The sequence below is a fragment of the Oncorhynchus mykiss genome, chromosome 3 (assembly GCF_013265735.2).
Source record: "Oncorhynchus mykiss isolate Arlee chromosome 3, USDA_OmykA_1.1, whole genome shotgun sequence".
Taxonomy (NCBI): domain Eukaryota; kingdom Metazoa; phylum Chordata; class Actinopteri; order Salmoniformes; family Salmonidae; genus Oncorhynchus; species Oncorhynchus mykiss.
Window position 1 is genome coordinate 18,612,092 of NC_048567.1, and position 12,392 is coordinate 18,624,483.

Genomic DNA, 12,392 nt, shown 5'->3' on the forward strand with positions numbered 1-12,392 from the left:
GTTGTCCTGGCACCACACTGCCAGTCATCTGACCTCCTCCCTATAGGCCGTCTCATCGTTGTCGGTGATCAAGCACACCACTGTTGTGTCGTCAGCAAACTTAATGATGGTGTTGGAGTCGTGTTTGGCCACGCAGTCGTGGGTGAAAAGGGAATACAGGAGGGGACACCCCTGAGGGTGTGTACTTAGACCATGAAAACACGTTTCTGGTGGGTGGCCTTTGGACTAGGACTGACAGTAGAGAACATGTAGAAGTACAGTTTAGTACAAGCAAGAAAAATATATCTGCTATTACACTCACTACTAGCGCTCATATTTTAACTCTTTCCTGCTCAATGTTTCAACTGTAGATCAGCGAAAATAAATAACTCCAAATAAACAGTATAATGTTAAACAGTATCACAGTAACAGGTAAGTAAATGTGTGTAGGTTAAATGTTTTGGAAATAATCAGTAGTATTGGGGTCTGGGTCAAATTATTACAAAACATTTTTTTTTAAATTAAAATACTGCTAACACTACACACCCAGTGTGACAGTTATCAAACCAACTATAAAATGCATAATGTATTGGAAAGAAAACATCATATTTGTTGCCCAGGTCTGTTTGGAATGTCTGGCTGCTGTAGTAACAAGGGGGTCCAGTCCGTCAGCAGAACAGCGGCCCAGGTTCTTCATGCTATGTAGGGTGCCCCATAGGGGGGAGGAGCGTTCTTGGATGATGGAATAGCCATGGTGTCATCGTATGGGGGTAACAGTACCTGGGAATACAGAATAAAGGGTGATCAAGACCAGAGTCTTCTAATGTGTGACTGACAACCGACATCAAAATGCTATTTAACTGTTTGACATGGTTTCGAATATATTGGTTTTTGTCACTGGCAAAGACTACAAGCAGTAATATAATAGGCTGTGTATTGGTCTAATTCCAAACAGCAGTTGGTCAAATATACTCTTGAGGATAAAGTGAAAATAGTGTGAGCTCCCGGAAGTGACACGATGGTCATATATAGAGAGGATGACAGAGGATTTCAAAACAGATCTGTATTGATCTTCAAATAGTCTGGATGGGAGAATAGAGAAGATTAAAGAGGGACAAAGGCAGGCCATGAATGAATGTGGTACAAGTCTATTGAGAGGCCAAATCTATAGAGAAGGCCATACAGTAAATGAATGCGATCCAAGTCTATTGGAGCAGGTCCAGACTGAAATCTGTGAAGTGAAACAGTTTGGATTCCAGGCAGTGACTGTGGTTCTCAGTCAGCAAGGCAAGTCCACATTATCATCCTATCTGACTGACATGAGTCAGGTTCAGTCAGCCAGTTCCTCTATGTATTTGATGAGGTAAAGTAGAACTCCGTCTTAGATGTCCTCTCTTCAGACTACTACACTCTCTCTGGGGAACCAACCAAACGCTGTCATTGGATGTGTGTGTGTGTCTCAGATGTCCTCTCTTCAGACTACTACACATGCTATCATATCATATTGTTTGTGTTTGTGTTTGTGTGTGTGTGTGTGTGTGTGTGTGGCTCTCAGATGCATGTAACCCATCCTGGTTTTCCTACTAACACAGAGACATACTATAGGCAACATCTCTGATTCAATGCATTTTCGATGGACAACACCGGTTGGTTAGAGTATGCCAATGCCATCCTCACACACATCAGTAAGGCACTAGTTAGGGGCATAATGGCATTACAGTCCAGGCTGGAGTCCATGTCATGGTGGACCTTTCTGATCTCAGACCAGTGATTTAACACTACACATTGTGTTTGATGTCCTGAAGCTATACTTCACGGGGTGGTTTCCCGGACACAGATTAGGTCGAGTCCTGGACTAAAAAGCAATGTGTGTCTGGAAAACCGCCCCCTCGGTGGCTCTGCTCAGTCCAGACATACTGACTTATAATAATGTGGAAGACATCACATTTACAGGAGGCTATCCCCATTATTAGCACAACTCCATCTGCACTGTTTGAGGGCTTAGCGTCGTGTAGGAGTGACGCCACCTGTCGGAAGGCAACGCAGTGTCCCTGATTATAATAACCTGTCAATAATACACAGACGGCTGCAGTCTACCTTTTTCCATGAAGTGTACACAGTCAATCCCCACTATAGATTTAAAAGGAATGGACTGGTGTAGGAAACTCCCTCTAAATCACTTAATCAACATCATTTAAGTTTAGGAGGGGAGTGAGTGAGTGTACACTTCAGGAGAGAAGTAGGGAATCAGAACACTCCATTAGACTGGTGGTCTACCAGAATATGTTCTGCCCACTTGCCCACTCGAAGCCTAAATTGAAAAGCCTAGACCTACAGAAAGCATGGCAGGCAGAATGTTGTTTTTCTCTCACTTTTGACTAATGATTTGAATGGTTAAAAAGAGCAGTCTCGTCCAATCCCTTTTAAAGCTAAGGTGTTTTACACATAAGGAGCACCAGAAGGGCCTCAGCTTCTCTAGACCAAAACATCAAGTCATTCCTCTACATCAGGGTAGGCAACTATATATTTTTTATTTAAATAGGCAAGACAATTAAGTACAAATTCTTATTTACAATGACGTCCCCAGCAGTAGGCAAAATGCCAACTGCGGGACAGGTAAAAAAAATAAATGAAAGTAGGGGGGGTGGAAATACTTGAACAGATTTTAAGCTGAATTCCTGGTGCTAAAAACTTTTGGGGGTCAGAACAAAAAAAGCCACATTGTAGCTGACCTGTGCTCTACATGTTCAAAACAAATCATGAGCATCATGAGCCATTCGTAGTGGCTTTGAATTTAAGGTTTATATTCGGGGTGACAAATAAATATCCAATTTACATAAGCCTACATCACTTTTGGATATCAAACTCTTGTCAATTACAACATTATGCAGTGACACATTTTACTGGTGGAACAAAAAGTCCTGATAATGGTATTGTTCTGACTCTCATCGTTGAGGTACAAACACTGTTGACAACCCCTGACTCTCCTCTCCTACACCTGCATTGTGACATCACACAGTAATCCTCTTCCCCCAGGCTAGCTGGATGAGCAGTGCTACAATGATCTGATAGATAAACCAGATCCTCCCCTCGCTAACGCCATGTTTTCAGGCTGCATTTCTCCCCTCCCCTGGTTCAACAGTGGATAACGTGTTGTAATATCTGCGGATAAGCAGCCAGGTGGCCAAGCTTGAGCTATATGATACCAGTAGAGAGAGAGACAGACCAAGAGATTTTCATTGAGTAGGTGGCCAATGTACTATAGCCATATTAATGAGTTTGCCAGTGTGGAATTTTTTCCGGCCTCATCCACGCAAAGCCTCTTACTACAGCCCAACTTACTACAACTTTATACTTCCTTCCTACTCTGACATGACGGCTTTACTGATGGAATGTGCTCTCCCTCACCGTCTTGAGGGGAACCTAACCTACGCATAATATGAACCTGATCAGTGACCTATCACACCGAGATATGATGAATGCTTTATGATAGATGTATTATTTTTACTTTCTCCAGAATGCAAAGCACAAAGCAGAGGGAGTTAATGAGGAAGGGAGGGATGGGTAATTATAGAGTAGATGAGATGTATTCATATGATACAAAGAAATATATTATATGATAGTACAGCACTGGTAAATATCTAGATTGTTTCAACTTTGCAAGCAAAGGGTTAGAGTGAATAACAGAAACAGTGCATTTCTCAGCTGCTGGTCGAGTTGGAAATTAAAACATTATTGTAGGAGTAAAAGCAATGTCAATATTTGTGGAAAAACATAACTGTCATAAAGGTAGTTAGCATTCACAGAGGTGGTTTGTCTGGAGTATATGTCAGTTTCTTCAAACCCAACTAACTGAACAGAGGAAATTGCATAACACTGTAGTAACTACAGCAGACTAGTATAAAATACAAAAACGAACCCACCATGTCATAATGTAGGACTTGTCATTCATGTACAGTACAGCAATTTAAATAGATGCTTGTATCCTGGGACTTACCGTGGTGTCATTAGTAGTGACGTATATCAGGACTTCTGTGGTGCTTCTTGCACGCACATACCGGTAGCAGTTCCACACACACGCTATCAGGTATGCCTGCAAAGGGAAAACCATTATCAAAGACATGAAAGAAAATAACTTTATCAACAGCTGACATAATTTAAAAGGTACAGTATCTCTTCTTTTTAAGTGGGAGAACTTGCACAATTGGTGGCTGACCAAATACTTTTTTGCCCCACTGTATGTGTGTGTGTGTGTGTGTGTGTGTGTGTATATATATATATATATATATATATATATAGTTTAAGTCAGAAGTTTACATACACCTTAGCCAAAAACATTTAAACTCAGTTTTTCACAATTCCTGACATTTAATCTTAGTAAAAATTCCATCTTAGGTCAGTTAGGATCACCACACTATTTTAAGAATGTGAAATGTCAGAATAACAGTAGAGAGAATGATTTATTTCAGCTTTTATTTCTTTCATCACATTCCCAGTGGGTCAGAAGCTTACATACACTCAATTAGTATTTGGTAGCATTGCCTTTAAATTGTGTCAAACATTTCGGGTAGCCTTCCCAAGCTTCCTGACAGAGCTGGTGTAACTGAGTCAGGTTAATGGGCTTCCTTGCTCGCACACACTTTTTCTATTCTGCCCACAAATCTTCTATATGACTGAGGTCAGGGCTTTTTGATGGCCCCTCCAATACCTTAACTGTGTAGTCCTTAAGCCGTTTGGCAACAACTTTGGAAGTATGCTTGGGGTCAATGTCCATTTGAAAGACACATTTGCGACCAAGCTTTAACTTCCTGACTGATATCTTGAGATGTTGCTTCAATATATGCACATCATTTTCCTGGCTCATGAAGCCATCTATTTTGTGAAGTGCACAGTCCCTCCTGCAGCAAAGCACCCCCCCCCCCCCCCCCCCAACATGATGCTGCCACCCCCGTGCTTCATGGTTGGGATGGAGTTCTTCGGCTTGCAAGCCTCCCCCTTTTTCCTCCAAACATAACGATGGTCATTATGGCCAAACAGTTCCATTTTTGTTTCATCAGACCAGAGGACATTCCTCCAAAAGTACGATCATTGTCCCCATGTGCAGTTGCAAACCATAGTCTGCCTTTTTTAATGGTGGTTTTGGAGCAGTGGCTTCTTCCTTGCTGAGCGGCTTTTCAGCTTATTTCGATATAGGACTTGTTTAACTGTGGATATAGATTTTTTACCTGTTTCCAACAGCATCTTCACAAGGTCCTTTGCTGTTGTTCTGGGATTGATTTCCACTTTTCGCACTAAAGTATGTTAATCTCTAGGAAACAGAACGCGTCTCCTTCCTGAGCAGTATGACGGCTGAGTGGTCCCATGGTGTTTATACTTGCATACTATTTTTTCTACAGATGAACGTAGCACCTTCAGGCATTTGGAAATTGCTCCCGAGGATGAACCAGACTTGTGGAGGTCTACAATTTTTTTTTCCTGAGGGCTGATTTCTTTTGATATATACATTATATATATATATATATATATATATATATATATATATATATATATATATATATATATATATATATATATATATATATATATATATATATATATATATATATACACACTGCTCAAAAAATAAAGGGAACACTTACACAACACAATGTAACTCCAAGTCAATCACACTTCTGTGAAATCAAACTGTCCACTTAGGAAGCAATACTGATTGACAATAAATTTCACATGCTGTTGTGCAAATGGAGTAGACAACAGGTGGAAATTCTAGGCAATTAGCGAGAGACCCCCAATAAAGGAGTGGTTCTGCAGGTGATAACCACAGACCACTTCTCAGTTCCTATGCTTCCTGGCTGATGTTTTGGTCACTTTTGAATGCTGGTTGTGCTTTCACTCTAGTGGTAGCATGAGACGGAGTCTACAACCCACACAAGTGGCTCAGGTAGTGCAGCTCATCCAGGAGGGCACATCAATGCGAGCTGTGGCAAGAAGGTTTGCTGTGTCTGTCAGCGTAGTGTCCAGAGCATGGAGGCGCTACCAGGAGACAGGCCAGTACATCAGGAGACGTGGAGGAGGCCGTAGGAGGGCAACAACCCAGCAGCAGGACCGCTACTTCTACCTTTGTGCAAGGAGGAGCAGGAGGAGCACTGCCAGAGCCCTGCAAAATGACCTCCAGCAGGCCACAAATGGGCATGTGTCTGCTCAAACGGTCAGAAACAGACTCCATGAGGGTGGTATGAGGGCCCGACGTCCACAGGTGGGGGTTGTGCTTACAGCCCAACACCGTGCAGGACGTTTGGCATTTGCCAGAGAACACCAAGATTGGCAAATTCGCCACTGACGCCCTGTGTTCTTCACAGATGAAAGCAGGTTCACACTGAGCACGTGACAGACGTGACAGTCTGGAGACGCCGTGGAGAACGTTCTGCTGCCTGCAACATCCTCCAGCATGACCGGTTTAGCGGTGGGTCAGTCATGGTGTGGGGTGGCATTTCTTTGGGGGGCCGCACAGCCCTCCATGTGCTCGCCAGAGGTAGCCTGACTGCCATTAGGTACCGAGATGAGATCCTCAGACCCCTTGTGAGACCATATGCTGGTGCGGTTGGCCCTGGGTTCCTCCTAATGCAAGACAATGCTAGACCTCATGTGGCTGGAGTGTGTCAGCAGTTCCTGCAAGAGGAAGGCATTGATGCTATAGACTGGCCCGCCCGTTTCCCAGACCTGAATCCAATTGAGCACATCTGGGACATCATGTCTCGCTCCATCCACAGACTGTCCAGGAGTTGGCGGATGCTTTAGTCCAGGTCTGGGAGGAGATCCCTCAGGAGACCATCCGCCACCTCATCAGGAACATGCCCAAGCGTTGTAGGGAGGTCATACAGGCACGTGGAGGCCACACACACTACTGAGCCTCATTTTTACTTGTTTTAAGGACATTACATCAAAGTTGGATCAGCCTGTAGTGTGGTTTTCCACTTTAATTTTGAGTGTGACTCCTAATCCAGACCTCCATGGGTTGATAAATTTGATTTCCATTGATAATTTTTGTGTGATTTTGTTGTCAGCACATTCAACTATGTAAAGAAAAAAGTATTTAATAAGAATATTTCATTCATTCATATCTAGGATGTGTTATTTTAGTGTTCCCTTTATTTTTTTGAGCAGTGTATATATATATATATATATATATATATATATATATATAGAACATTTACATACGTTTTCAGACCCTTAACTCAGTACTTTGTTTAAGCACCTTTGGCAGTAATTAAAGCCTTGAGTCTTCTTGGGTATGATGTCATGATCTCAAGCTCTGTCAGGTTAGATGGGGAGAGTCGCTGCACAGCTATTTTCAGGTCAGGTTCAAGTCCGGGCTCTGGCTGGGCCACTCAAGGACATTCAGAGACTTGTCCCAAAGCCACTCTCCTGCGTTGTCTTGCCTGTGTGCTTAGGGTCATTGTCCTGTTGCAAGGTGAACCTTCGTCCCAGTCTGAGGTTCTGAGTGCTCTGGAGTAGGTTTTCATCAAGGATCTCTCTGTACTTTGCTCCGTTAATCTTTTCCTCGATCCTGACTAGTCGCCCGGTCCCTGCCACTGAAAAACACCCCCACAGCATGATGCTGCCACCACTATGCTTCACCGTAGCGATGGTGCCAGGTTTCCTCCAGACGTGACACTTGGCATTCAGGCCAAAGAGTTCAATCTTGGTTTCATCAGACCTGAGAATCTTGTTTCTCATGGTCAGAGATCATTAAGTGCCTTTTGGCAAACTCCAAGTGTGCTGTCATGTGCCATTTACTAAGGAGTGGTTTCCATCTGGCCACTCTACCATAAATGCCTGATTGGTGGAGTGCTGCAGAGATGGTTCTCCTTCTGGAAGGAAACTCTGGAGCTCTGTCAGAGTGACCATCGGGTTCTTGGTGACCTCCCTGACCAAAGCCCTTCTCCCCCGATTGCTCAGTTTGGCCGGGCGGGCAGCTCTAGGAAGTGTCTTGGTGGTTCCAAACTTCTTCCAATTAAGAATGATTGAGGCCACTGTGTTCTTGGGAACCTTCAATGCTGCAGAAATGTTTTGTTACACCTCCCACAGATCTGTGCCTCGACACAATCCTGTCTCCGAGCTCTGGGGACAATTCCTTCGACCTCATGGCTTGTTTTTTTCTCTGACATGCACTGTCAACTGTGGGACCTTTTATAAACAGGTGTGTGCCTTTCCAAATGATGTCCAATCAATTGAATTTACCACAGGTGGAATCCAATCAAATAGTAGAAACATCTCAAGGATGATCAATGGAAACAGGATGCAGCTGGGCTCAATTTCTAGTCTCATAGCAAAGGGTCTGAATACTTATGTAAATAAGGTATTAATATTTTTTAAAGAAATGTGCAAACATTAAAAAAAACAAAAAAAACTTTTTGCTTTGCCATTATGGGGTATTGTGTGTAGATTGATGAGGAACATTTATTATTTAATACATTATACAATAAGGCTGTAACGTAACAAAACTTTAATGAATTCACACCTGTCACTTTTACGGGCTCTTCAACAACGTAAAGTAATGGTATATACTGTCTATAGACATTCTGTGTTTCCAAAATACATTACTCAATGTGCTAAACTCACATACAATCGTCAGTCGTCTGTGGATGATATGCTGGTAGAGGTAGCAACATCTATACAGAACAATTATCACTCACTGAGAGCAAAGCTACATATCAACCCTTACTTTTGGATTGGACCAGAAGTAATAGAAATGTGTGGTCATCCTCATTATTATAGCATGTTTGCATTAAGATGGCCTCAGTAAGGCATCTCCACAGTTTTACATGGTGACACAGAGCCTTACTGAAGTCTATCAAAATAAACCACATCCTCTTTCTCTCAATCTGTTTCCCTACTTTTGGATGGTCTATGGAGCTCTGTAGCAGCAGCCTAATAGAACAGGCAGGCCATTTAGAGGGGCTTTTACAATACCATAAAACAGAGTTGTATAGTGTGGTGGGACATTGGTAGTTGGCATCATCTGACAGTTTGTCAGAGCTAATGTGAAAGCTCTCTAGCCTGAATGGGCCAAGAGCAACACTGACGAGGGCACTGCCTTAATGGCTCCCATTATAGTGTTATGAAAACAACAGCCTTGTGAAACGGCTCCTGCCAGACGTTTGAACCACTGCAGGACCCTCTGTCTGTCCCCAAGGGTTTCTGCCAAAAAAATAACCTGAATAACTTCCTCAGATGAGCACAATTTTCATCTCTCACACAGCATAAGCACTGTTTTGTCACTCATAGAGTAAGTAATGAAAATTATATGTGTGTGTGGGTCAGTTCAGTAGCAGTTACCTTGAAGGTGAGGATGCATCCGATGAAGAGGAGCACGATAAAGACCAGGCACACATTGCTCATGGCCATGATGTCCTCTTTGTAGGGGAAGTTCTCAGGCTGTGAGGGTGACACCAGATAGATGGACAAAATCAGCTGCAGTGAGATTGGGGGTAGAGTGTGGTGGCTACATCCAAAATGGCACCCAATTCCTTATATGGTGCACTATCTAGTGCATTATACAGGCAATAGAGTGTCATGTCAGGCACTTTATTAGAATAAGTTTGACTTTGGAGTCCTTCTTACCAGCTGTTGGAGGTAATCTTGTATGGTGTTGGGGTAGACCACAATACTAACAGCCACCAGGGTGTTCAGTGCACAGTCAAAGACTTGGTAGCAGAAGAATGGGATGATCCAAGCAGCATGTTGCTGAAACAGGAAAAACAGTTTGTTAGCCACGAGGGAATAGCATCTGAAGAGCTGCAGCGGCAGGAAAGGCTAATATATATCTGAAAAAACAAAGATTCAAACAAAACGGTCTGACCGATGCGTTAAACGTAAATCAATGTGTTTCTGGTGGGAGTTTTGGTAAACTTACTCTAGTGGGACGATGCCATTCAAGACCATGTCTGTAAATCTGGATTTGAACGTTTTTTTTTTTTTAACTACATTTGGACAATAAAGTTTAAACTACATTTGGATGATCCTCCTAGTGTCTTCATCTGTATTCATTCTTATGAGAGCAGATGTAGTATACCAGTACAAGCAACAGCAGAAAGCTTTTGACATGACTTTTGCTTACCTTATACGCACCGTAGGTCGCCATCCCAGAAATTAGTATCATCAACAACGAGATTGCTGAAGCAATACACATGTCTGGAAAAGAAGGGAAATCATACTGTATACAAGGTCTGCATTAAAATAAATTAAACCGTAGCAAATGATGAAAAAAATCACTTGGTGTTTTGTCCTTGGATGGTGATTGTCTAAATCTCACAGTAATTTATAAGCTTATAATAAACTCAGCTCATTCTTAGATTTTCACATAATCAGTGTCAATGACCCAACTTTCTCTGTGTAGATGTGACCTGATCTTGATACCATGACATTGAGTGGATTTCACAGAAAACAAAAATACTATGTCAAACTGTCAGCGTCACAGTAATCCTGTCCATCTGTGCACAGCCCAGAGAACACAGTTGTCTGCTCCAACAGAACAGAACAAAAGCCAGTCTGCTTTAGTTCTGTAACTAGCCTGAACTGAATCACTTCCTGCCTCGTAGAAATTTGCCGTTCCACCTATCATGGCACATTGACTTGAACAGGGATGGCCGTTCTAGTAATTATATTTCTATGGCCTGCCTAATGCAGGGCCAGCTGGACCAACGGCAAAAGGGATCACAGGACCGCTTAATCTGACCGGAACTGGGTCAACTCAGTCAGTGTCAATCAGCCACTACTGTACCGACAGCCAATGGCAGACATGTCAATTTGGCCAGCATATGCTGCTACAGTTCACTTCCAACCTGGGCAAGACCTAGCTGATTTAGCAAGTTTGTGGAAATACACAACACAGCTGAACATTAGACATGCGTGCCCACGGACAGAGATTTGATTTGCTTTATTGTGTAGTGAGAGAAATACTGACTATTGGCTGCTTTCAATTATTTAAAGTGATTTATAAAACCAGTAGTTTTGGCGTTGATATGTAACGCCATAGTAGTTTCCATCATTGTCATCACATACACTCAGAGGAGTTGGCTAGAGCACAAACACACTGGCCCGTCAGGCTACTAAGGAGGCGTGGGCAGGCCTATGCAACGTCACACACATCTATCCCAGACATAAAGCCATAGGCTACTTACTGGCGTCATCCATGTCATCTAAGTCGTTAGCCAGCTCAGCGCTGGTCAGATGGTACTGGTCAGGATCACCCAGGGCCGTGACGAGGATGAGTAACACCACCGCATTGATCAGCTAAAGGACATTAAGACATAAGGACATTTAGACTGACAAACAAGATAGGAACACGATACACATCAACGTTAGGGAAAGGTTCAACCACAACAGGAAGGAAAGCATTTGATGGCATTAATCAGCTAATATCAAAGACATAAGGACCAGTCAGACTGACAAGAAGGATACAGATACATATTAATAGCTCAGTCTTTATAAAGGGATAACTAGTTCACCCAAATTACTTTATTATATGATTCCTTAATTAGGAACTATTTGGCTGTGTGTTCCAGGTAAGGAAACAGTAATTGTATAATTTGAGTGAACCACCTCTTTAACTCAGCAATGTAGGCTGACATTCAATTTAATGTCAACATGATGGAAAGACTCCACAAGGATAGAGTGCGTTAACTTTTAAATTACTTATACATATGCCTAGGCCCTAGATGCATAATGTAAAATTAATTATTGCCATAGCCTAAACCCTAAAGGCTTCTTTCTACCTGACACAAGACCTGTAACCTGTCCTGAAGGGCTGAGTGTACTGAAAAATTAATGAACGTTTTTTCCCCCAATGGTGTTAGGTTACGTTGACACCTTAGCGGAATAACTTGTTCATTCATAATTAACAAAACAATCCATTAAATAAATGTTATCACTTGCAGCCAATCACAATAAGACCACTTTCTACTTGATAAACATAATTTAACGTGGAAAAACGTCCTACAAATAATAACATAGGCTCAACAACCAACAAAAACGCTATCTAAATAGTGGTATGTGAATAATAGCGACTGTGGATGCTCACCATATACCAAACCCCCAGGATAACAGTGCCTGTGCGGACATGACAGCACAGGCAGCATCTGGTGGAATGCCATCGGTCCCACGGGGAAATCATATTGTAGTCCGAGGAGGAGGCACTTCACAGATATCTATATGTTAATGATAAACAATCCAATAGATCGACGTGAATTTCTTCTCCGTCGCGCACGGTGTCGTCCGCAATTCGTGATTAAAGCCTCACCGCGGCTCTAGCGATCAACTCAGGCAAGTAGCAAACATTGGAGCATGTGACCTGGGCTAGATAAGATCAAGAGCCGGTGATGTAACTCGTTTCGAGAATAGAGTTCCCATCA

At 42.5% G+C, this 12,392-nt stretch overlaps 1 protein-coding gene across 2 annotated transcripts; it reads right to left on the minus strand.

The window, feature by feature from the left end:
- Positions 1-12,336, minus strand: laptm4b (lysosomal protein transmembrane 4 beta). Of its 2 annotated transcripts, XM_021592437.2 has the most exons (7): positions 12,062-12,336; positions 11,163-11,274; positions 10,100-10,173; positions 9,604-9,726; positions 9,319-9,417; positions 3,977-4,072; positions 1-759 (listed from the first exon to the last, which is right to left on the minus strand). In XM_021592437.2, exons 1-7 carry the CDS (start codon positions 12,152-12,154, stop codon positions 673-675), a joined length of 684 nt encoding a protein of 227 aa, XP_021448112.1. In that variant the 5' UTR covers positions 12,155-12,336; the 3' UTR covers positions 1-672. The 2 variants fall into 2 exon arrangements, with proteins under 2 accessions (XP_021448112.1, XP_036826654.1); XM_036970759.1 differs by lacking the exons at positions 1-759; positions 3,977-4,072 and adding an exon at positions 8,475-9,180.
- Between the last annotated feature and the right edge of the window lie 56 nt (positions 12,337-12,392).